Source organism: Malaclemys terrapin, chromosome 19, assembly GCF_027887155.1.
Source record: "Malaclemys terrapin pileata isolate rMalTer1 chromosome 19, rMalTer1.hap1, whole genome shotgun sequence".
Taxonomy (NCBI): Eukaryota; Metazoa; Chordata; order Testudines; family Emydidae; genus Malaclemys; species Malaclemys terrapin.
The window spans coordinates 4,427,830-4,452,128 of NC_071523.1; the positions used below are offsets into that span (position 1 = coordinate 4,427,830).

General features: G+C 54.3%; 1 protein-coding gene across 1 annotated transcript; it reads left to right on the top strand.

Annotated features, from left to right (window-relative positions):
* The first annotated feature begins 636 nt into the window (after nucleotides 1–636).
* C1QB (complement C1q B chain) lies at nucleotides 637–4,602 on the top strand. Its single transcript, XM_054009129.1, has 3 exons — nucleotides 637–738; nucleotides 1,933–2,102; nucleotides 2,671–4,602. The coding sequence occupies exons 2-3, from the start codon at nucleotides 1,949–1,951 to the stop codon at nucleotides 3,237–3,239; spliced, it is 723 nt and encodes a 240-aa protein (XP_053865104.1). The 5' UTR covers nucleotides 637–738; nucleotides 1,933–1,948; the 3' UTR covers nucleotides 3,240–4,602.
* Nucleotides 4,603–24,299: the final 19,697 nt, after the last annotated feature.

Consider the following 24,299-nt stretch of genomic DNA (forward strand, 5'->3'; position numbering starts at 1 on the left):
CTGGCCCGGGCGAGTGGGTCCCAGCAGCACCAATGCGTGGGGCCAGATCCTCGCCCCACGGACACCCACTGGAGTGTTTTCGTTGACCGGGGGCGGGGGGCGGCTCTGTCTGCACAATGCCAACAGGAAGTTAGTGACACCTTCATGTGCAGCTGCAGTGCAAAGGGCTGGGTACCCATGAGTGACCCTCATTCCCACAATGCCCCCAAACCAGCTCTCTGTCACCAGGGTGAAAACGCAGAGACTGCCCCGGCTGCTCCGGGTTTTCAGAGGGGGGACTCAGAGCAGGGTCAGGGGGCCGGGTAGAGTTGGATTTTAACAGCTTCTGGAGGCAAACTCTTGGGGAGTTCCCTATAAGGGCAGGTGAGGACACGTACCCCAGCGAGAACAGACCCACTGAGCGCGGCACTATCTGGGGCTCAGGCCGAGAGCTGCCGATAGCCAGAGGCTCTGGCCCAGCCACGCCCAGGCTCCCTGCAGGGCTCAGGCACTGGGGGTCCTGCTGAGCCTGCAGAAAGAGCCTGAGGTCAGCTCGGAGCGGGGCGGCGGGGGATGTGAAAGTGCCAGTGTGCAGAAGGGCCAGAGCCAACGATAAAAAAAGGGATGTGGCCAGTTCCTCTCCTTGCCCAGCCTCTCTCTGCTCACGCAAACTTCTGCTTTCCCTCCGCAGGGTCACTGCCAAGCTGGACTGCGACACGCCCGGCCTCGTCCCCGCTCGCTGCTGCAGGACGCTGCAAGGTAAGAGCCCGCACGGTGCCACTGGCGCCCGATTCCTTAACAGCCATGAACGAGCCGGGCGCTTGGACAGAGCCGTGTCCCTAAGGGGCTGCCGGGGCTCTGCACCCGGCTCCCTCTGGATTCTAGAGCAGACTCCGCTCTGAGCTGTGGGGTATGCCCTGCCCCGAGCTCCCTGCCCCAGCCATGCGTTCCCTGCCAAGCTAACCTTGCCGAGAAGCAGCCCCTGATGTTGCAGTTTTGTGTCTGGCTTAGACGGTGCTGGGCTCTTGGGCTGTAGGACCAGGAGATTCCGAGATTCCAATGCCCGCTAGGACCACTGTGATCATCTAGTCTGACCTGAATGACCCAGGCCGGAGACCTGCCCTGAAGTAATTCCTGTCCAGTGTGTCCAGTGGGCAAGTCATGGTCACAAATGGCTCAGACAGGCCAGGGAGGGAGAACTGGAGAGCTGCTGGCAGTTCAGCTCAGTGCCTGATGAGACGGCCCCTTAGTGTGTGGAACAGGCTCCAGGGGAGAAGCCGCACAGCCGGACAAAGCCCTGGAGACCAGATGGTTTTCAGAGCAGGGTTTGGCCCCAAATGTTTTGGATCTGTGGCTGGTTGGGGAATTCAGCTCTTCCTTGCAGCCGGTGGCGCCGGCGGGATCTCGGAGCAGTGGGAGCTGGGGCAGGATTTGACCGGAGCTGGGTGGGGTGTGCACATGAGAGCAGCACATGCCGCTCTCCCTGTCCCTTCCACAGAAGCTCTGTAAACACCGAAGGCTTTGCTGCTCCTCTCTTCTCCCCTGTGCAGCCCCTGCAGCTGGGCGCGGGGTTGGAGCCTGCACTGTCCTTGCAACTTGGGGACTGGGCCGCCAGTGCCTGAGCCTTGAGGCTGTTCTCATCTGGGGAGGTGAGGAGATGTGCCGTCCGGGGGACAGTCTCTCCCCACTCATCCAGGGGCAGCTCCATCAAAGAGAATGGGGTGTCAGGGGGAGGACTTGGACCTGCAGCTTTTCCTTGGAGCAGGTCCTGTCGTGGACTTTGCCCCTCCGCTGTCCCCAGTACTGTCAGAATGTCCCCATGGCACGGTGCCCCAGGGCGCACTGTTCCTAGCAGCCTGCTCCCCAGCTCTCCTGCCCAGCCCACTTGCCAGTCGACAGCCCATCACCCTGTGCTGCCCTGTGAGCTGTGCTGCGTCTCTCTGCCCTCCCCAGTGCTGGTGCCAACACGATGCTGTGGGCCGTGCTGCTCTGCCTGGCTGCAGTCCCCCTGGCCAGCACGAACAGCTGCCAGGGCTACGCCGCCATCCCGGGCATTCCAGGCGTACCAGGAAAGCCGGGCTCCAATGGCGAAGATGGACTGGATGGCCTGAAGGGAGAGAAAGGTAAGAAGGAGGTGGGAGCTAGGAGCAGGCCGAGCTCTGGGCGAGAGTGGTGCTCTCGGGATGACTGCAACCCTCCAAGGCCCTTTCGGGGTAAAGCACAATTCCCGGGGTTAGCTGTTAGTGCCTGTCCAGACAGCCTGGCCCTGCTGCTATATCAGCCGGGAGGATGCATTGCTGGAAGCAAATGGTTTGCACCTTTCCAATGCAGGAACCAGCCAGCCACAGGTGTCCCCATGTGAGGGGCGGTGGAGGTCTCAGCTGGCACCAGTGTCCCCGTGCGAGGGGCGGTGGAGGTCTCAGTTGGCACCAGTGTCCCCGTGCAAGGGGCGAGGGTCTCAGCTGGCACCAGTGTCGCTGTGCCGTGGGTGGAGGACTTTCCGGCACAGAAAGACTGGAGGAGGGCTTCATCATCCCCCGGCCCTGAGCTGGTCACGTGACTTTGGTGGACCATCCGACGCTGCGCTCTGGGCTCAGCAGCGAAGCGATGAACCTGCCAGCGATAAGATGAGGAACGACAACAGAGCCCTGTGAGCCTTCCACTCATGAGTCTTCTTTTCTTGTTCCCTAGGTCCCCCAGGGCGGGTGGATGATGAAATGGAGCTGGGGGAGAAAGGAGAGCCGGGGAGCCCCGGATACCCCGGGAAAGTCGGCCCCAAAGGCCCTGTCGGCTCCAAGGGCTCTCCGGGCCCCCCGGGTCCTCCTGGGCCAGTGGGTGAATCTGGGGACTTCAAGACCACCCTCAAAGCTGCATTCTCAGCTGCCAGGACCATTAGCATGCTGCCGCGCCGGGAGCAGCCCATCCGCTTCGACCGCATCATCACCAACGAGAACGGGCACTACGAGAACAGGTATGGCCGGTTCACCTGCAAGATCCCGGGGCTCTACTACTTCACCTACCACGCCACCTCCAGGGGCAACTTGTGCATCAACATCAAGAAGGGCGAGGGCATGAAGGGGGAGAAGGTGGTGACCTTCTGCGACTACGTGCACAACGTCTACCAGGTCACCACCGGGGGAGTGGTTCTGCGGATGCAGGCAGATGAGTCCGTGTGGCTGGAGCCCACTGAGAAGAATTCCCTGGTGGGGATCGAAGGGGCTGACAGCATCTTCTCGGGGTTCCTGCTCTTCCCCGACTAGCAGCCTGTGGACACCACCCCAGCACCCACTCTTCCATGTGCTCCCCGCATGTCACTCCCAAGTGCAACACGCTGGCACAAGCTTCCACGCTGCAGCCCGTTGATACATGAAGTGCTTTCCCCAGCAGCAGGGCCGGCTACCTCTCAGGGCACGGGCCTGTGGCACTTCCCCCACACAGAGCTGCCTCGGTGCTGCCCATCCCACCCCTGGTGCAACGCCAGCTTCAGCCCTACCCAGCACGCAGCCCCCTGGCAGAGAACCCACAACAAGGGAGGCCCGGCCCCGGGAGGCCCACTCTACGTCCCTGAATCCCTGGCAATCGCCTGTGGATCCCGAGGCTGCACTTCCTCAGTGCCTAGCACACAGTGCCAGCTCCCACTTGCACCACCAAGAACCCCTTGCCCCAGGGCCTAGCACGTCACTGCCACCGAAGGACCCCCGAGCTCAGCAGCCCAGGGGCCAGAACCCCAGGAGGGCGAAAATGGGCAACGTGTCTCCTCTGTGGTTGGGGCCAAGGAGCTGTGCGGAGCAGGGATGCCCCTGGACTCCAGCCCCATCCAGTGTCAGAGCAGGCCGAGCTTTGCTCCTCATGGACCTTCAGATGAATAAATGTCCCCTCGGAGGACAGATGTTGGGGACCCGGGGGCGCCACATCCTTGTCGTGGGCCTGGGGCGCCTCTGGGCCAGGACAACGTTCCTCCCCCAGCTGCCCTCCTGCTCAGGGAGTCCCACCTCTCTCCCGCAGGACCAGCCCCCTCCTCTCCCAGCCCATAGCTTTCACATAGCTTCTGCTTGCCGGGGGAGGGGGGCACAAGCCCTTTCAAATGAGCAAAGCACCAGCCCCCACAGCACGGCTCAGAGTGATGGTTGGCCCGGGGAGTCCCAGCCAAGTGGGGGTCCCTGTCACAGCAGTGGGGAGTCTCATGCCGGAGAATCGTGGGAGCCCAGCCCAGCCCTGATAGACAAACATTGGGTGCAGTGGAAGTGCCCGCCATCCTGTCCCAGGGGGATGCCCGGCTGTGAGCCGCTCTGGCCTGCTGTGGGGCCGATGGGGTCAGGCCAAAGGCCCCAGTCCCAGCTCCAGCTCCAGGGAGATGATCTGTCAGGAGCAATCCGAGATCTGCACTCTCCTTTCTGACCCACCTGGAGCTGCTCGACTAGCCTTTCTGACCCACCTGCTGCAGCCTGTGGCAGGGAGGAGACCTCCGGCGAGGACACCTGCATCCTAGCCAGCCCCACTCCAGATACCTGCCTTCTCCGCCAGCGGCTGCTTGCTGTCCCTTGGGGCTCGTGCTCGCCAGGCCTGAGCCCTTAGCCGGGCCCCGCAGAGCAGAGAGCCAATAAACTTGTTGTCTGCTATTGATTTTGCTGTTCTGCTTTAATTAACAAATAGCCTGTCAGTGCCACTGGGGTGCTCTGGGGCAGCCCAGCGAAGGAGGGGAAGTCCTGGCCAGCCACCAGCACGGGGCTCAGCAAACACAGCAGGGGCTGCTCCCAGCCAGACAGCAAGAGCTAAGGCGCAGAGCTCTTAGTGCTGGGAACATTCTGGGTGCTGCGTGGCTGTGGGGGATGGTAGGATGCTGGGTGCTGCGTGGCTGTGCGGGGGGTAGGGTGCTGGTGCAGCACAGCTGTGGGGGATGGTAGGATGCTGGGTGCTGCATGGCCGTTGGGGGATGGTAGGGAGCTTGGGTGCTGCGTGGCTGTGCAGGGTTGGTAGGGAGCTGGGTGCTGGGTGCTGCATGGCTGTGGGGGGTGGTAGGGAGCTGGGTGCTGCGTGGCTGTGGGGGATGGTAGGGAGCTGGGTGCTGCGTGGCTGTGGGGATGGTAGGATGCTGGGTGCTGTGTGGCCGTTGGGGGATGGTAGGGAGCTGGGTGCTGCGTGGCTGTGGGGGATGGTAGGATGCTGGGTGCTGTGTGGCCGTTGGGGGATGGTAGGGTGCTGGGTGCTGCGTGGCTGTGGGGGATGGTAGGATGCTGGGTGCTGCGTGGCCATTGGGGGATGGTAGGGAGCTGGGTGCTGCGTGGCTGTGCGGGGTTGGTAGGATGCTGGGTGCTGGGTGCTGCGTGGCCGTTGGGGGATGGTAGGATGCTGGGTGCTGCATGGCCGTTGGGGGATGGTAGGGAGCTGGGTGCTGGGTGCTGCATGGCTGTGGGGGGTGGTAGGGAGCTGGGAGCTGCGTGGCTGTGCGGGGTTGGTAGGGAGCTGGGTGCTGGGTGCTGTGTGGCTGTGGGGGATGGTAGGGTGCTGGATGCTGCGTTGCTGTGGGGGATGGTAGGGTGCTGGGTGCTGCATGGCTGGGGGGATGGTAGGGAGCTGGGTGCTGCGTGGCTGGGGGGGATGGTAGGGAGCTGGGTGCTGCGTGGCTGTGAGGGGTTGGTAGGGAGCTGGGTGCTGCATGGCTGTGGGGGGGTAGGGTGCTGGTGCAGCACAGCTGTGGGGGATGGTAGGATGCTGGGTGCTGCGTGGCTGGGGGGGTAGGGAGCTGGGAGCTGCGTGGCTGTGCGGGGTTGGTAGGGAGCTGGGTGCTGCGTGGCTGTGGGGGATGGTAGGGTGCTGGATGCTGCGTGGCTGTGGGGGATGGTAGGGTGCTGGATGCTGCATTGCTGTGGGGGATGGTAGGGTGCTGGGTGCTGCGTGGCTGGGGGGGATGGTAGGGAGCTGGGTGCTGCGTGGCTGTGAGGGGTTGGTAGGGAGCTGGGTGCTGCGTGGCTGTGCGGGGTTGGTAGGGAGCTGGGTGCTGCATGGCTGTGGGGGGGGTAGGGTGCTGGTGCAGCACAGCTGTGGGGGATGGTAGGATGCTGAGTGCTGCGTGGCTGGGGGGGGTAGGGAGCTGGGTGCTGCGTGGCCGTTGGGGGATGGTAGGGAGCTGGGTGCTGCATGGCTGTGCGGGGTTAGTAGGGAGCTGGGTGCTGCATGGCTGTGGGGGGGTAGGGAGCTGGGTGCTGCGTGGCCGTTGGGGGATGGTAGGGAGCTGGGTGCTGCATGGCTGTGCGGGGTTGGTAGGGAGCTGGGTGCTGCATGGCTGTGGGGGGGTAGGGTGCTGGTGCAGCACAGCTGTGGGGGATGGTAGGATGCTGGGTGCTGCGTGGCTGTGGGGGATGGTAGGGAGCTGGGTGCTGGGTGCTGCATGGCTGTGGGGGATGGTAGAGTGCTGGGTGCTGCCCATTGCTGGCTCTGTGTGGAGCTGATGGATACTCTCATCACATGTCTGGAGCTGTGGAGGGGCTGGGGTGCATCTGGCACGTCTGGTACAGGTGCCAGGGTGTGGACTCCAGGCACCAGCATGCCCAGCAGGAGCAGGTGGTGCAGGGGTTAAAGGCCCTGGCGCTGCTCAGACGCTTCGGGAGACTCCTCCCCTTCCTCCCCTTGTTCATTCTGCTCTGGTGTTACGGAAACACCCCCCCAGACATGGCCCCCCTCCTTTGGGAGATCACCTGTGGCTAAGGTCAGCCCTGCCTGGCCCTACGGGCCTGATTTACACCAGGGCAAAAGGAGTGCAGTGGGAGCGTGCAGCGTCGTCCCATCAGCCAGGCAGTATTGCACAGCGGCTTCCATCAGTGTCAACGATCACACAGGGATTCAGGCTGAGCATGGGGCGTCAGGAAACCGGGTCTGTTCCTGCCTCCGCCACTGACTGTCTGGGTGACCATGGGCAAGTCCCTGCCCCACTCAGTGTCTGTAAAATGGAGAAGAGAAGGGTTGGGAAGCCGTGCTGAGGAATGCTCACAAGTGCCTGGAGCTCTGTGGAGTGGCAAGAATGGGATCTTTGTACCCACATAACATACCCCTGACCAGGGGAGGGATAGCTCAGTGGTTTGAGCATTGGCTTGCTAAACCCAGGGATGTGAGTTCAATCCTTAAGGGGGCCACTTAGGGATCTGGGGCAAAATCAGTACTTGGTCCTGCTAGTGAAGGCAGGGGGCTGGACTCGATGACCTTTCAAGGTCCCTTCCAGTTCTAGGAGATAAGACATCTCCATTAATTTAAAAAAAAGAGCTCTAGCCACATGGCTCCCTGTGGGCCCACAGGGGTCTGACAGCATCTCTCAGTGTGAAAGTCCAGTGCCTGTGTCCAGCAATCAAACACAGCCCACCAGAGTCCTCAGGGCTCCCGTCCACCCTCCCTAGAGGATCCTTCATGGGGCACCCAGGGGAGACTCTAAGCACTGGGGAAACAGCATCTACTCCCAGAGACCACTCAGATCCGAAGGTGGGGTTCAGAGCTGGCCACTTACATCCAATGCATCCTCATCCATGCCAATGCAACAAGCCACTGGCCCTAGGAAACCTGACAGCCCAGGGACACATATACCCTAGTACAGCTGACAGCCCGGGGATACTGTCAAGGTTCCCTCCCTATTCTGAACTTCAGGGTACAGATGTGGGGACCCATATGAAAGACCTCTTATTTCTACCAGCTTCGGTTAAATTTTAATACTCTGCCACCACCAAGTGCTTTAACAAGAAACAGGGAAAGGACCACTTGGAGTTTCTTTTCCCCCAAAATATCCCCCCAAGCCCTTACATCCCTTTTCCTGGGTAGGCTTGAGAAATATCTCCTGAAGCCCCTACACCCCTCTCCCTGGGAACGCTTGGTAATCCCCTCACCAATTAGTCCTGGTGAACACAGATCCAAACCCTTGGATCTTAAAACAATGAAAAATCAATCAGGTTCTTCAAAGAAGAATTTTATTTAAAGAAAAGGTAAAATTCATCTCTGTAAAATCAGGATGGAAAATAACTTTACAGGGTAATCCGATTCAAAGAGCCCAGAGGAACAGGACAAGGAGCAATGGTCTCAAGTTGCAGTGGGGGTGGTCCAGGTTGGATATTAGGAAACACTATTTCACTAGGAGGAGAAGTCGCCTTAGGCAGAGGCCTCTAGACAGGGGGGGGGGGGGGCATTCCCATGGTCCCTGACCATGACGGGAGCTGTCTCCCTGCCTGGGATAGAAGGTGCAGCGGTTTTTCAGCCCTGGCACAAAAGCCTCTCTTGAGAGGGACTGTTTGTGCCTGTCCCTCTGCTCCTACTCGTGATTCCCATTTATGCATCCCAGGATGGCACGAGCCCTTTTGGCCAGAGCATCGCACTAAGAGCTCCCGTTCAGCTCGCTATCCACCCCCATCCGCTGAACAAAAGGGTTCATGCCACCCGGGGATGCATAAACAAGAGATTCTTGAGTAGGAGGAGGGAGGTTATTTGACCGCTGTATTTGGCCCTGGTGTGACCACTGCTGGAATCCTGTGCCCAGTCCTCATGTCCGCCATTCAAGAAAGATGCTGATAAATTGGAGGAGGTTCAGAAAAGAGCCATGAGAATGCTTAGAGGATTAGAAAACCTGCCTGATAGTGATAGACTCAAGGAGCTCCACCTAGGTAGCTTAACAAAGAGAAGGTGAAGGAGTGACTTGGTCCCAGTCTATCGGTACCTAGATGGGGAACAAATATTTAATAATGGGCTGTTCAATCCAGCAGAGAAAGGTCTAACACGATCCAATGGCTGGAAGTTGAAGCCAGACAAATTCAGACTGGAAATAAGACATACATTTTTAACAGGGAGGGTAATTAACTATTGGAACAATTTACCAAGGGTTGGGGTGGATTCTCCATCACTGGCCATTTTAAAATCAAGAGTGGATGTTTTTTTCAAAAAGCTCTGCTCTGGGAATTATTTTGGGGAAGGTCTCTGACCAGTGTTATACAGGAGTCTAGGCTAGATAATCACAGTGGCCTTAGAATCTGTGAATCCCCAAATCTTTTTCAGAGTCACTGCTTCCCAGGATAAAGTCCCAGAGCCTGGAAGTATGGCCTGCATTCTCTGTTCCTAGGTGTCTACATTTACATTTAGTGACATTAAAGCTCATACTGTTTGCTTGCAACCAGTGTACCAACCAATCCAGATCACTCTTTGTTATTTATCACTCACCCAATCTGTGTGCCATCTGCAAACTTTATCACTGATGATTCTGTTTTCTTCCAGGTCACTGATAAAAATGTTAAACAGCACAGGGCCAAGAACCAGTCCCTGTAGGACTCCACCAGAAACACATCCCTTTGATGGTGATTGTCTGTTTACAATTACATTTTGAGACCTATCAGTTAGCCAGCTTTTAATCCATTTAATATGCACCATTTTAATTTTATATCTTTCCAGTTCTGTAATGAGGTAGTAATAGCTACTTTATTACAGAAGTCTAAGTATATTACATCAACACGATTACCTTTATCAACCAATCTCATCAAAAAAAAATATCAAGTTTGTTTGACAGGATCTACTTTCCATAAAGCCATATTGATTGGCATTAATTATATTACCCTCCTTTAATTCTTTATCAGTCAAGTCCTGTATCAGCTGACCTATTATCTTGTTTGGGATCTATGCCAAACTGACAGGCTTATATTACCAGGTCATCCCTTTTAAAATATTGGCACAACATTAGCTTTCTTCCAGTCTTCTGGAGCTTCCACAGTGTTTTCAAACTTATTGAACACCAACATCAATGGTCCAGTGAGCTCCTCAGCCAGCTCTTTTAAAACTCTTGGATGCAAGTTATCTGGACCTGCTGATTTAAAAATGTCTTACTTCAGTAACTTCTGTTTAACAACCTCTTGACATATTAGTAGAATGAAAAGTGTTATCATATGACATGACTACATCATCTATTTTTTTCCTCAAATACAGAACTGAAATATTTATTGAACACTTTTGCCTTTTCTTCATTCTTATTGATAATTCTACTATTTTGCATCTAGTAATGGATCAATACCATTGTTAAGATTCTTTATTGTTCCTAATATACTTTAAAAAAAAACACCCTTCTTATTGTCCTTACAATTGGCCTCAGATTTTTCCTTGTGTTCCTTTGGTTCCCTTATCACTTCTCTACAATTCCTAGTTTCTGGTTTATATTCATTAGTATCATCTTACCCTTTCTTCCATTTGTTATATATTATTTTAAATATTTTTTATAGCTGCCTTCATTTCCCCACCTACCTATCATCTCTCATTCGCTATCGAGTTGCCAACTCCCACCTCCCGTCAGCCCATGATGCCAACGCCCATCGCCCACTTGTTAAATTTTCAAACAAGCACCTTTGTGCTTTTCTCGTGCTTTCCCTCATGTCTGGGAGGAGCTCCCCGTAAATAGCCACCAAGCCACCTCATAAGCCTCCTTCAAACTGTCCTTTGCCGTGATGCCTACAAAAACCTGGACAACGGTTAGGCTGCCTGGTGTGAGGAGGCCGTGGACCAACATTGTCTCCCTGTTGCTTTGTACTCGCCTCTCAGTTTGTTTGTGTCCATTTCTTGGCTCTTGGCTTACGTTCAGATTGTCAGCTCTTTGGGGCAAGGACTGTCTCTTTGTATCCGTACAATGCCTGGCACAGTGGGGGCCTAGCCCATGGCTGGGGCTGGTGGGCCCTATGATAATAACAACAGCTGCTGGAGGCACCTTTTGCCTCCGAAAGGGTGTGGTTTTCTGTTCGGCGTGAGCACTCCCTGACACACACAGCCAATGCACTTTGCTCTGCCCTATGACCTTGGCATTCCAGGGCTCTGCTGATGCCCCTCCATCACAACCCACAGCCCCGCTGCTGTTCCAGTCCTGGGGCCTTCACACACAGCTCTCCCATTGCCCCTCAATCCCGATCTGCAGCCTCCCCAGTCCCAGCCTGCCTTGCCCAAGTGGACATCAATGAACAGCAGAGCAGCAACCCCACGTCTCCCAGCCTGCCCAGGCCCGGCATAGCAGCTGCAAGTCGGGACTGAGGCCCATCGTCACTGGATGGGGGAGGGAGACTGGGATCAGGGGGCCTGCAGAGCGGGACGGAGGGGAGTTGGCAGAGCTGTGTGTGTGAAGAACCTAGGGGTAGATGTGGACAGAATTGAGGGACAGCGGCAGAGCTGGGGGATTGTCAAGAGAGAAATAGCAGGGTGAGCACATACACTGGCCAGGCCTGCTGAGCCCGCGTGCTAACACCTGGGGAGTCAAGTAACTGCACCATCAGCTGTGCAAGGCTAGAGCGGCACATAGGGGCAGAAGAGCCACGGGGCAGAGGCTGGGGAGGTCCCACCACCTTCCCTGCCCTCTCACCGTCACTCTGGCGGTGTAGCTCAGCCTCCCAGGCAGGCTTCAGCTTCACAGTCCTGAACGCCTGAATTCTGACTCGCTGTGTGACCCTGGGGGTGCTCCGGTGACTCAGCTCCCCGCCTCTAATGGAGAGCTCGGCACCTGCCTGTGCACAATGCACTGAGACCAACAGGTGAGTCCCTCTATGGAAATGTCAGCCAGCAGCATCATTATCTGTGATTATGGTCCCCAGGTTGCAGGGAGGCCCATGGCATGGGGACGGAGAGTGCAGTGTAGTGAGCCCCCTGTCCTGTGGGTCTCCCAGGGCTCTCCACCAGGTACCTTGAGCCCCCACTGTGTTCTGCGCTAGCACGTTGCACCCTTCGACATGGCTGTCTCTGTGTGCAGGCCTCCTGAAGTCAGAGGGACTCTGAGGGGCAGGCGGCCCCTTTGCAGGTTTGGGGCCTACGCAATTATATGACCAGTGGCCTGAAGCCCCGGGGCCCGCTGTTGACAGCTCCTGGTGAACAGGGGAGAAGAGTAGCTCTGAGCGGCTTGACAGCTCCAGCTGGACAGGGGCTCATAGAGGAGGGAGATGGCTAAATGGCCACACCTGACTTGTACTGCTCTTATGGAACAGTTTGGTTAAAATTCAGCGACGTTTTGAGTTTGGGGGTTAAAAAATGTTATTATCCCTGTCAGGTAATGAAAGACAAGAGAGGTGCCTCAAATGGGGCTGGGGTAAGGGCCCCCCTAACCAGCCTGCAGTCTGGCACGCTGGCTTGCAGAGCCTGCACAAAGCCAGGGTAGAAAAGGGGGCTCTTGTCGGCTGGGTGGTACATTGCTGGTGGCAAGGACTTAAATCAGAATCCTAGGCCACTGACTTCCTTCCCGCTGGAGACGTTGCATGCAGGTGGGGGCAGCAGCTCCGCCGAGAACTCCAGTGAGGGGTTCCCTACTCAGCAATGGGTAACAGCTGTAATCTCGATGGCTGGGGTAGGAGCAGAGCCCTGCCCTGGCAGTAGGTGATGCAGCACTCCCCTAGGGACTGCAGACAGACCACCTGAGCTCCGGACTCTGCCAACAAACAGCCAAGGTAGGTGCAGCAGAAGAGGAAGAACAGGGAAGCGGGAACACGTTACCTTGTTGGACACTTACACCGGGATGGCAGGACTGGGTTTAAGACTGTTGCCAAGACACCCGGGGAGTGTCATATACACACACATATCTGTGTGAAAGATAACGCTGATTAATTATTACTGCCTTGCCCGCATTTATTCCCTGTCCCCCCTCACACCCACTTGCCATGAAGTTTTCTTTGTTTCATACAACGGATTCAGTGCTTCCGAGTGGGGAATTATTGCCCGTCGAGCGTGCCAGAGGTATTCCGTTTCCCTGGTTTCTGGGTGGGGGGCTCAGGCCATGTAGTTGTATTTTGAGAAGGAACCTCTAGGCATTGAACCTGCCCCCCACCTTGCTGCCCACAGCCTCTGGCAGGAGGGTCTCCCAGTGAACAGGGGGTGAGATGTGCAGTACTGCAAGGATCCTTCCTTAATAATACAGATGGAAGCCTCAGGGCTAGAAAACTAAGGGACCAAGTTCTCTGCTCCCTCTGCTGGGGAGAAGAAGAAAAGCCAGCTCTGGCCTACATCATTTATCTGAATTATAATATTATTTACCCATATTTCCACCTGCTGGGTTTTGCTGTTTTGGCTGCCTGTAGCAGGGTGGTTACCTGACAGAGTTAAGGCCAGCCCTGGGAGAGGGCTGGGGCTGTAAGGAAAAGCCCAGGCTGCTTAGGAAAGCAGGCACGGCTGGGGCCACACCCCAAACAGAGCACAGCATATATAAAATATATATATATATATATATATATAAAAGTTTGGCGCTAGCAGTCTCTCTCCAGTCTTGGAGGGAGCAGGGCCTGGCTGGCTAGAGTAGGGTTACCATACGTCCAGATTTTCCCGGACATGTCTGGCTTTTTGGGCTCCAAATCCCTGTCCGGGGGGAAATCCCAAAAAGCCGGACATGTCCGGGAAAATCAGGACATGCGGGCCGGCAGTGCGGTGCCGGAACGGGGGCTCGGGGGCCGGGCCGGTGGTGCGCTGCCAGGGGCTCGGGGGCTCCGGGGCTGGGCCGGCGGTGCGCTGCCGGGCCGGGCCAGAGGCTCGGGGGCTCTGGGGCCGGGCCGGCGGTGCGGTGCCGGGCCGGGGGCTCGGGGGCTCCGGTGCCGGGCCGGCGGTGCGGTGACGGGCTGGGGGCTCTGGGGCCGGGCCGGGGGCTCGGGGGATGGGCCGGCGGTGACGGGCTGGGCCCGGGGGACAGGACGGCGGTGCGGTGCCGAGCCGGCGGTGCGGTGCCGGGGGCCCGGCCGGGGACTGGCGGTGCAGTGCCGGGGGCCGGGGGTGCTCGGCCGGGCCCTGGGCCGGCACCCCAGGGCCCGAGCCGACCCAGGCTGGAGACGCCGGGGGGGGCCAGACTGGGCTGCACCTCCTCCCCCCACGCCCCCCCTTACCTGCTTCAGGCTTCCCGCGAATCAAATGTTTGTGGGAAGCAGGGGAGGGGGCGGAGACTTTGGGGAAGGGGCGGAGTTGGGGCAGGGGCGGGGCCCCGTGGAGTGTCCTCCTTTTGGAGGCACAAAATATGGTAACCCTAGGCTAGAGAAAGGGTACTGGGAGTGAAGCAGGGTCAGGGAAAGGCCAGAGGAGCAGGGGAGCTCCAGGCTGGTGACTCCCCAGGCTGCAGGGCCTGGTCCTAGGCCCACCCCTGAGGTACTGGGTGGGAGAGGAAGACAGCAGGTCCTACCCCCTTGCCTGTGATGACTGGCTCTAATACTGCAGTCTGCCCCAGGGAGCGGGGGCTCATTGCTGACTGGCAGTAGCCACCGGCTGAGGCAAGGTGGGATTAGGGGGTTGGGGTCCCCAGGGAGGGAAGACCCTGAGAATGAGGGGTTACTGCCAGGGGGCAGCACCCCAGATAACCGGGCACTGGGGTCTGGGAGGGACATGGGGGGGGCCAGTGGCAGCGAGACGTCAGCCTGCAGAGGGTGCTCCAAGGCTGGAAAAAGAGCTAATTCCCAGGATGCCAGCAGGAGGCGCCACAGGGGTGAGTCTCGCCCCGTTACACTGCCGTTTATTGAAGTTGTGATGTGTAAATGGGATAATGGAGCATTATCCGTGCTGTACTCAGAGAAGGGCGTTGGAACTGCGAAGGATGTGCCCCGCCTGAGGGGTTCCCCTGATGTTGTGAATGATGGACTTTGCTTGTGTAACAAAACTCAGGCTTCACCAATAACGAAGGGAAAAGTCTCCGTTGTGAATATGAGCTGTGCCATGCAGGGAACACAGGCTCTTCCTAAGGGCTGTATGTGTGCAGGTCTGAGTTAGTGGTGGAACAGGAACAGAGCTGATTACACCACTAGGAGGGTGGTGAAGTACTGGAATGGGTTACCTAGGGAGGTGGTGGAATCTCCTTCCTTAGAGGTTTTTAAGGTGAGGCTTGACAAAGCCCTGGCTGGGATGATTTAGTTGGGGATTGGTCCTGCTTTGAGCAGGGGGTTGGACTAGATGACCTCCTGAGGTCCCTTCCAACCCTGATCTTCTATGATTCTAAGGGCTGACCAGACTAGTTGCACTGAGCAGACTTCACAATGCCCTGGCCCACTGGGTTAGCAGAAGTCAGTGAACTGGACCAAGTCACTGCACTGGTGGAATGGATCTCAGGCTGGGAGATGCTCCTTGGTTAGCACTGTGACTCACCTGACCTGTGAGCGGGGTTTGTGGAGGACAGTTCTTTGGTTTATTATTTATCTGGCACCAGTGGATTGATCAATATAAGGTTCCTAACCTCAGAGAAGGGAGGTTCTGGAGCAATCAGAGCCGTGGGAGCAAACACCTAACTAGGTTTAAGATGGATCTTGATACATTTATGAATGGGATTACATGACGGAGTCACCCAGGCTAGCTGGGACTGGACCCAATGATCCAAAAGCCCCCTTTCAGTCCTATGTTCCCATGGCCCAGTTGATCTGGTTTGTTTGATTTCTTACCTGCAAATGTGTATACTCAGGCTTTTCAGAGTGTTTTTACTGATTTCCCATTTTCTCCAAATAACAGCTCCTCGGGGTCCATGATCCGAGGACCCTGTGTGTTGGTGAGTGAGGGAAAACACCCCAGGAGGACCAGGGAAGCTTTATTTTAAATCAATACCTTAGGCTCCTGCAGGCTGCCAAACTTTGGCTTAATTCTGGCTGTTGGCTTGGTGCAAAGATGGCTGGTAAGTGGTCAGTGGCCGTCGGAGTGCGGGAGGTCAGATTAGATGGTCTGGTGATCCCTCCTGGCCTGATGCCTCTAGGTCTCTGATAGGCCAGAGCCAGATACACGAGTCCCGCTCTGGGCAGGGGCTCAAACCAGAATTGTGTATATTTTTGAGAAGACTCTTTAGGCAGCAGCAACCAGGGCTCAGTGCTGGCGTTGGCACCTGGCAGGAGGGTGACCCAGAGATACTTACCACTGCCCCATAATGAAGTGCTGGGCCTGGGCCGCTCCCCTATCGATCGGCACGTCATTGTGATGCCCAGAATTCGCCTCTAGACGCCTCCCCTGCATGCTGAGCACGAAGCTGCTCTCCTGGGATTTAGTCTCCGATTCCAAAGTTCTGTGCAGCATCGAACATCAACCTTCTCCAGTAGCATCCTGCCACCCAAACGCCATCTTCTCTCCAAACGTGACACTTCCTCCCCTCCATTGCCCTCTCACGAGTCCTAGAATGGGTCATGTCAGTCTCGCACTGGTGACTGAATCAGTCCAGTACCTTGTAACCCATCTGGCTAGCATGGGAACTATATAATATACCCTGGAGAAGGGAGATTTCCCACTACCTCTGGTGGATCCAGAGACATGGGCCAGTAAAACTGACATTTATATCCAGAAAAGCTACTCTAGGTCACTTTTACATTGAATGGACCTGATTCTCCTTTTACACCACGCAAATTCTATTGAGTAGGAGAATTGGGCCCATTAATCAAAACTCCCATTAATTTCAGTGGGTGCAGGATTGGGCTGTTGGTATCAATAAGAAGTCTTGCTTTCAGAGAAGGAATTAGACTGAGCAGCTAAATTTACAACTAACACATGGTAGGGGACTAGGCTGGAGGGGTAAAGTGACAATCAGGCCTTGATTAGAGCCGGCTCAATCCCCACGTTTCCAAGGAACCCTAAACTTAGGGAAACTGCAGCAAAACTGCTGTGTGTTTCACTGGCAGCCACTTCAAAACCATGAATGTTGCATGGTTTTGATAGAAAGAGACTGAGGTCTGGCCTGTTCAGAACTGGTCTGTAGCTTAAAACTGGGCTCCCGACTGTTCCAGACTGTATCAAGCTGGGCTGGCAGTCACATGACAAGTTCCTGAACCTTCCGCTAACACCCGGCTAACCAGCATGGGAGGAAACACGAAAGCTTCCCACGACTTGAGGTTTCACTAGAAACCTGCCGTCTGGTTCTGTTCTCCACGTAGGGTTTACACTGCTGGAGCTTCCTGGCCTCCAATGCAGTTTTCTCCTGCAGAGGTGAATGAGCCTGAAGTCTCAGTATAGATCTGACCCTGTTTACCAGCAGGTGGAGCTGGAGAGTCAGGCAGTCAGGACCTCCCCATACCCTGAGGAGATTCTCCACTATACCAGGTTCCCTATGGTGTACATAGGGTGCACCAACAGATTTTCAACCCCCTGGGCCAGACACTGCAAGAGCTGAGGAGTCATAAGTTATCTGGGCAGAGTGTCCGTGGGTAACTTGGGCTCAGCTCTCGGCACGCTGCCAGGAGATGGGGAGACACAGGCATTCACTCACTCTCCAACTAGCACCAGGGCTCTGGGCCTCTATCATAAGAACGGCCGTACTGGGTCAGACCAAAGGTCCATCCAGCCCAGTATCCTGTCTACCGACAGTGGCCAATGCCAGGTGCCCCAGAGGGAGTGAACTTAACAGATAAAGATCAAGTGATCTCTCTCCTGCCATCCATCACCACTCTCTGGCAAACAGAGGCTAGGGACACCATTCCTTACCCATCCTGGCTCACAGCCATTAATGGACTTAACCTCCATGAATGTATCCAGCTCTCTTTTAAAGAGCACTGTTGAGCTCTTGCCACTCTAGCCAAAGTCACACTGGCAGAAACTGGGACCTGACCCAGGAACGACACCAAGCATTTGCTGGAGCTGAACACACTTTGCCATCTCAACAGGGGCTGGTGTGTGCTTACCCATTGGATTGGAGCTGAAATACACAAGCAGAGAGAAGACCCCCGGTCAGCCAGTGCCCAGCCTGGTTAACCTTCCGGGCATGCTGCAAGGATCTCACAGGCATTTGGGGCCAGAACAGGATGGGGGTGGAGGTGGGATTGATGATCATTGCAATATAATGGAGCTCTGAGGTGGGAGTGCATTATGGTTGGGGGCGTGGTTGGCAGTAGAGCTTGGGAGTTCAGTGTATAGCTGGTTATTGTGGTGCTGTCAGTATTGGAAGGGGGGCCCAGAAGAGGGACGTCCCTTCCTAATGTGTATGAAATTAAACAAACAAGTAATACCCTGAGCAGTCTGCATCCTGGCTAGAACAGACTGGAATTATGCACAGACCATGAAAGAGATCATACTGTGTGGAGTAATGTCCATCCATAGCTAGTGCTACGGGAGAACATTCACCTTGATAAGTGACCATACGCCTCTACTCACGATCCTAGGCCGGATGATGGGGACGACTCCTCCAGTAGATGCAGTGATGCTCTTTGAGACAGCCAGCCCTGGTTCAGTTTGGGGCCTGTAGACCCCCATCACACTGACCTTCCTTGTGATCACTCCAAACCCAACGCTCAGCAAGCCAAGATCCCACACAGCAGCATGTCTGCAGCCCAGGGGCCAGCCATGTAGTATCAGCAAAGCTGGGTGAATGGAAAAATGCCTGTGAATACTTGTTTGAATTCAAAATAGTTACTTAACCAAAGACACGGGTGTGTGTGCTCCTGCTTACCTGCATGAATTCATATGATCTACCTGGACTTTTAGCCAATCTTTGACAAATCCCTCGCCAGAGGATACTCTTGTGCCTTCTTCTGGCCCCAGCATCCCATATTGATGCCAGTGGCGCCCCTCTGCCAAGAGGCAGTAGGTTTCTGTGGCTTTGCAGCCAGCGTCCCAAGGGAGGGGAAATTATTGATGCAGAGTCTGGGTATATTCTAAATGTAACTTGCTTTATTCACACACATACACTGCTCCTGGAACAGAGGTGGTCGAAAAGCAGGCAGGGCAATCCGTACTTCCAAGGATCTCAGCCCAGCACCGATGTCCAGTTCCCAGTGAGTAACCCTGCCTCAAGAATTGACTCCAGTCGGAGATCAAGGCAGAAAACAAACTCATCTGCTGCTCACCCCGCATCCTCTCGCCCCAAAGCTTTCTCTACACAAAACCTTGTATAACATCCCACTAACCAACACAGCATGTATTCCCCAGTATCAACACTTATTTGCACGCTGAGAAAAAGAAATGGAAAGATCATGTGTAACAGTGACACCTGGAATTACAATACGAGGTGGTCATGGGGTGAGAGTCAAAGTACCTCTTGCATTAGAGACTGGCTAGCGGTTAACAGCAGAACCACAATGCTCTGTACTAGGACAAGTGTCTCTTTAATAGAATTATTAATGTAACCCCTGGGGGTTTAGAGAGCATGGCCCCTTTAAATCTTTTTCCCCTAGAGGGGAGCAGTGAGAGTAAGGAGGGAAACTCCAGGGGGTGGCTCTGGAGTTGCAGAGAGAAAGAAGGGCTGCAGCCTGCAGGTCCTCGCAAACTGAAGCAGCGGAGAACCTGCCTGAAGCCTGGGAGGGACAGGGCGGCCGATCAGGGACACCCAGGACAGTAGCAGCACTGTGCCAGGAAGGAATCACCTGAGGAGGACAGGCCGGAGCTGAACCCAGTATCACGGCTGCCCAGAGCTGCATGGGGCAGTGAGTACTGGGGCTTGTGACTCTGCATTGGGAACAAGGAGGGAGGCTGTAGCTAGTTAAGTGGGGAGGTGGTCGCTCTGTGTGGCTTTGCAGAGAGCGGCAGAAGAGGGTACCGGAGGGGTTTGTTGGGGGAAGTTCACTGGCGCTGAAGACGACCAGGAGCACCCAAGACTCCCAACCAGACTGGAACTTTGCTCAGGACTCCTGAACTCTGTGTGCAGACACATTGCTCGGTGTCTGCCCTTCCAGACTGTGCTACCACTGGGCCTGTGGGGCCTTGGCTTGGATGCAGCTCAGTTCTGCTGCTCCCCCTATATTTCCCTTTGTTGTTTTTCTCCTCTCATCCCTCTGTAAATAAATATTTCCCTTGTTATATCCACTGTACTTTTCCTGTGGGGGTGTGTGTCAGCAGCCCAGCCCCGTTCATTCCCCTGCGGAACCCAAGCAGGACGGGGGGGTTGGGGCCTGCTGCCCCCACTCCGGGGCCGCCCGTGGGATTGCACCAGCTGGGCAGCAGCCCAGACACGACTGGCCAGGGGCTGGGCGCAGCGTGTGCGCTGCTGGGTCCCCGCAGCAGGCCCCGGCTCGGGGGGGTCGGGGACGCCAGAGCCGTAGCCGCCGAGCTTGGCCATCGGCCGCTTCCTCCCCCCGCGGCAGTGGGAGCTGCAGCAGCGGCTGCTCCCGAGTCCCGCTGCCCCGGGGGGAGAACAGCCGCGGGCCGCCCCCTACTCTCCCTACCGCCCGACTGAGTCCTGCCTGCTCGGGGCCAGGCCGGACTCTCACTCACCCCGGCCCCGCGCTTCTCCTGTGTCTCCGGGGCCTCCCTCCAGCACTTGTGGAGGAGGGGAGGGGGTTTGCTCTGCCACTTTTTTTTTTTTTTGCCCTGCCCCCCCGCCCCTCCCCACCCCCCCACGCCCCAATATTTGACCTGGGTGATCTGGTCACCCTAAGCCAGGGAGGGAGGCGGGGGGCTGATGACACGGGTATCCCCCTCCCCCTGCCTTAGGACTGGTTGCTTCCAGTGGCAGTCTGAATCTAAGGGCAGGTCTTCACTACTGGGGGGGGGTCGATTTAAGATACGCAAATTCAGCTACACGAATAGCTGAATTTGACCTATCAGAGCCAACTTACCCCGCTGTGAGGATGGCGGTAAAATCGACCTCCGCGGCTCCCCATCGACGGCGCTTACTCCCACCTCCGCTAGTGGAGTAAGCGTGTCGATTCGGGGATCAATTGTTGCGTCCCGACGAGACGCGATAATTCGATCCCCGAGAGATCGATTTCTACCCGCCGATTCAGGCGGGTAGTGTAGACCTAGCCTTAGAGACAGCGGCATGCCAACACACACCCACACACCCAACACACACACTCCCCCAACACACATTCTGTCTATCTCTCCCTCACACACACCCTCCCTGTCACGCACCCTCCGGCCTCCCCCTCTGCCAACTTCAGTCGAAAAGCGGTTAGCAATCTAGTTGGATGCGCATGGAACGATGGGATTGAGAAACCATTCCCAGAAAGTAGTGATCAGTGGTTGACAGTCAAGCTGTCATATCAAGGGCATATCAAGTGGGTTCCTGCAGGGATCTGACCTGGGTCTGATTCTATTCAATATCTTCATCAATTATGTAGATAATGGCATAGAGAGTACATTTATGAAGTTTGTGGACGATACCAATCTGGGAGGGGTTACAAGTGCTTTGGAGGATAGAATTAAAGTTCAAAATGATCTGGACAAACTGGAGAAATGGTCTGAAGTAAATAGGATAAATTCAATAAGGACAAATGTAAAGTAGTCCGTTTAGGAAGGAACAATCTGTTTCATGCATACAATTTGAGAAATGACTGCCTAGGAAGGAGTACTGCAGAAAGTGATCTGGGTGGATCACAAGCTAAATATGAATCAACAGTGTAACACTGTTGCAAAAAAAAAAAAATCACTTGTGGATGTATTAGCAGGAGTGTTGTAAGCAAGACACGAGAAGTAATTCTTCCGCTCTACTGCATGCTGATTAGGCCTCAGCTGGAGTATTGTGTCCAGTTCTGGGCACCACATTTCAGGAAAGATGTGGACAAATTGGAGAAAGTTCAGAAGAGAGCGACAACAATGATTAAAGGTCTAGAAAACATGACATATGACGAAAGATTGAAAGAATTGGGTTTGTTTAGTCTGGAGAAGAAAAGACTGAGGGGGGACATGATAACGGTTTTCAAATACATATAAGATTGTTACCAGGAGGAGGGAGAACCATTGTTCTTGTTAACCTCTAAGGATAGGACAAGAAGCAATGGGCTTAAATTGTAGTAAGGTTGGTATAGATTGGGCATTAGGAAAAAGTTCCTGTCAGGGTGGTTAAGCACTGAAAAAAAAATGCCTAGGGACGTTGTGAAATCTCTGTCATTGAAGGTTTTTAAGAGCAGATTACACAAACACCTGTCAGGGATCATCTAGATAATACTTAGTCCTACTTTGAGAGCAGAGGATGGGACTAGAAAGATCTCTCAAGAACCCTTCCAACCTACAATCCTACAGTTCTATGGTCTACTCAACTAGCAGTAGTACGAGCTGCAGAATCTTCAAAAGACATTAAAAAAGCCATACATTTAATGTCTTTGTTATACTCTTTTTTTCGACAAGAGTCCAAAAAGACAGAATGGCTTGGAAAAAATAGAAAATGATCTGGGACTGAAGTTCATATTGGTCCAACCTGGGAAAACCCGCTGGCTTTCTCATGAGAGATGCTGTTGTCTTAAAATAACTGCAACCATTATTACCAGCTTTGGAAAGTATCTACCGAGATGGGAGAGATCTAAGTAGTGAGGCTGGTGATCTACTTTTGCTACTACGTCAGAGAAGACAATGGCCATTCTCTCTCGTAAGTCTACTTTTGAAACCACTTGGGTCATTAAACAAAGCCATCCAGGTATCTGCTACAACGGTAGCAGATCTTTGTCCAGCAATAAAAGCTACACTTGGATCAATCAGAGAGCTATCCATGGAAGACATCAGTCCAGAAGTTGACTAATGATGGCACTTATATTGAATTCGTAAGTGAAGAGTATAAAAATTGTTTGTTAAGCCATCTGAAAAAGTACACAGACTTGATTCTTACTAATCTACCACAGTGACTTCTGCATTCTACTCAACCTCTACGGAGCTTTTACAGATGCCTGTTTTATCAAACACTGACAGTTGAGTGGAATGAGGCATTACCAGCAATGGGGCTGCCAGGTGATCAGGACAGAATAGAGAATTTGAACATAGAATGTCATATGACAAACAAATGAAAGTTTTGACTTCAACTTCTTTTTTATCATCACTAGTGGCTTGATCCAATCTTTGTGCTCTGTTTCCTGGGATGAAAGAAGAAGGAATTCATCTCTTGCTACTCCCAGTCATAACAGCTACAGTTGAGCGTTCTTTTTTTCTCATTGAATAGAATTTTGTGTTCTGACAGAAGTCATCTTCTGCCTGATCATGTGAATGAATTAATGAGCATATCAATTGAGGGGAAGTACCAGACCAGGGGTAGGCAACCTATGGCACGCGTGCCGAAGGCGGCACGCGAGCTGATTTTCAGTGGCACTCACACTGCCCAGTTTTGGCCACTGGTCTGGGGGGCTCTGCATTTTAATTTAATTTTAAATGAAGCTTCTTAAACATTTTAAAAACATTATTTACTTTACATACAACAATAGTTTAGTTATATATTATAGACTTATAGAAAGAGACCTTCTAAAAACGTTAAAATGTATTACTGGCACGCAAAACCTTAAATTAGAGTGAATAAATTAAGACTCGGCACACCACTTCTGAAAGGTTGCCAACCCCTGTACCAGACGTATGAGAAGCCCCGAAAGATGAGTCACCCAAACAAGATGTTAGGATGCATTAAATAATACTAAAAATATTCTACTGCCATCATATAAATGAATGGAATGCCTTCAATTGGATACAGCGAGCAGTTCTGGTCACCCCATCTCCAAACAGATACAGCAGAAATTGAGTGGGCTCAGAGCTGCAATGAAAGGCCTGGAAAGATCAGCACTCTTTAGTATGCACAGAAGATGAACAAGGACCTGGCTGCTGTAGGAGGTAAGTTGGGTGACCTGGCTCACCCCGTCCCATGATACAAGAACAAACAGGCATTTGATGAAAATGAGAGGCAGCAAATATAAAACTGATGCAAGGAAGCCCCCTTTTGCACAATGTCCCATTAGCTTGTGGAACTCTCCGTGACAATGTATCAATCAGGCCCACTTCCGCACAGTGGATAGAGTGGAATGAAGCAGCACAGCTGTACTATTCCAGTGGGGCTTGCGGGAAGAAATCAAAGACAAACTGGCAGGCCTAGACACCCTCATGGACCTTGCCATCTGCATAGACGATAGGCTGCAAGAATGAAGAAAGGAGACGAGGTTCTCTGCAGTCATCCTCCCTGCATGCCATGACCTCACCTTCTGTATTGACCACCAAACCTATGCAAGCCAATCTGTCTTGTCAGCAGCTCACACCTAAAGAAAAGGAATGGCACTGTTAACACCTGTGCTTCTGTTGCGGTGAATGTGACCACACCATCTCGGCTTGCCCAGTACGAGCACCAAGTTGCTTGGGAAACAAGCCAGCCCAGGAGGGAACCAGCCTGGTCCTTGAGAAACTAGAATTTCCCTATACCCTAGTCCTCACTGAGACGCATCCTAAGCCCCATCCTGCGGCTTCCCATTTGCAGTTGTCTATCCACCTGTGCATCCCAGAGGATCCCCAATAGATTATCTTCCAACAGGCTCATTAGTTCAGGAGCAGAAGACAATTGTATGGATGCAGCTACAGCTCAGGCCCTACAGATTTCCCTGATATACTAGGCAGCGGTTGAAACTATTGACGGGTCCCCGCTGACTTCAGGTCCAGTTGTGGAGGAGACTGTCCCCCTAGAGCCTGTTATTCAGGGACACCTAGAAACAATACAATGCGGTGTGATCCATTCCTGCATT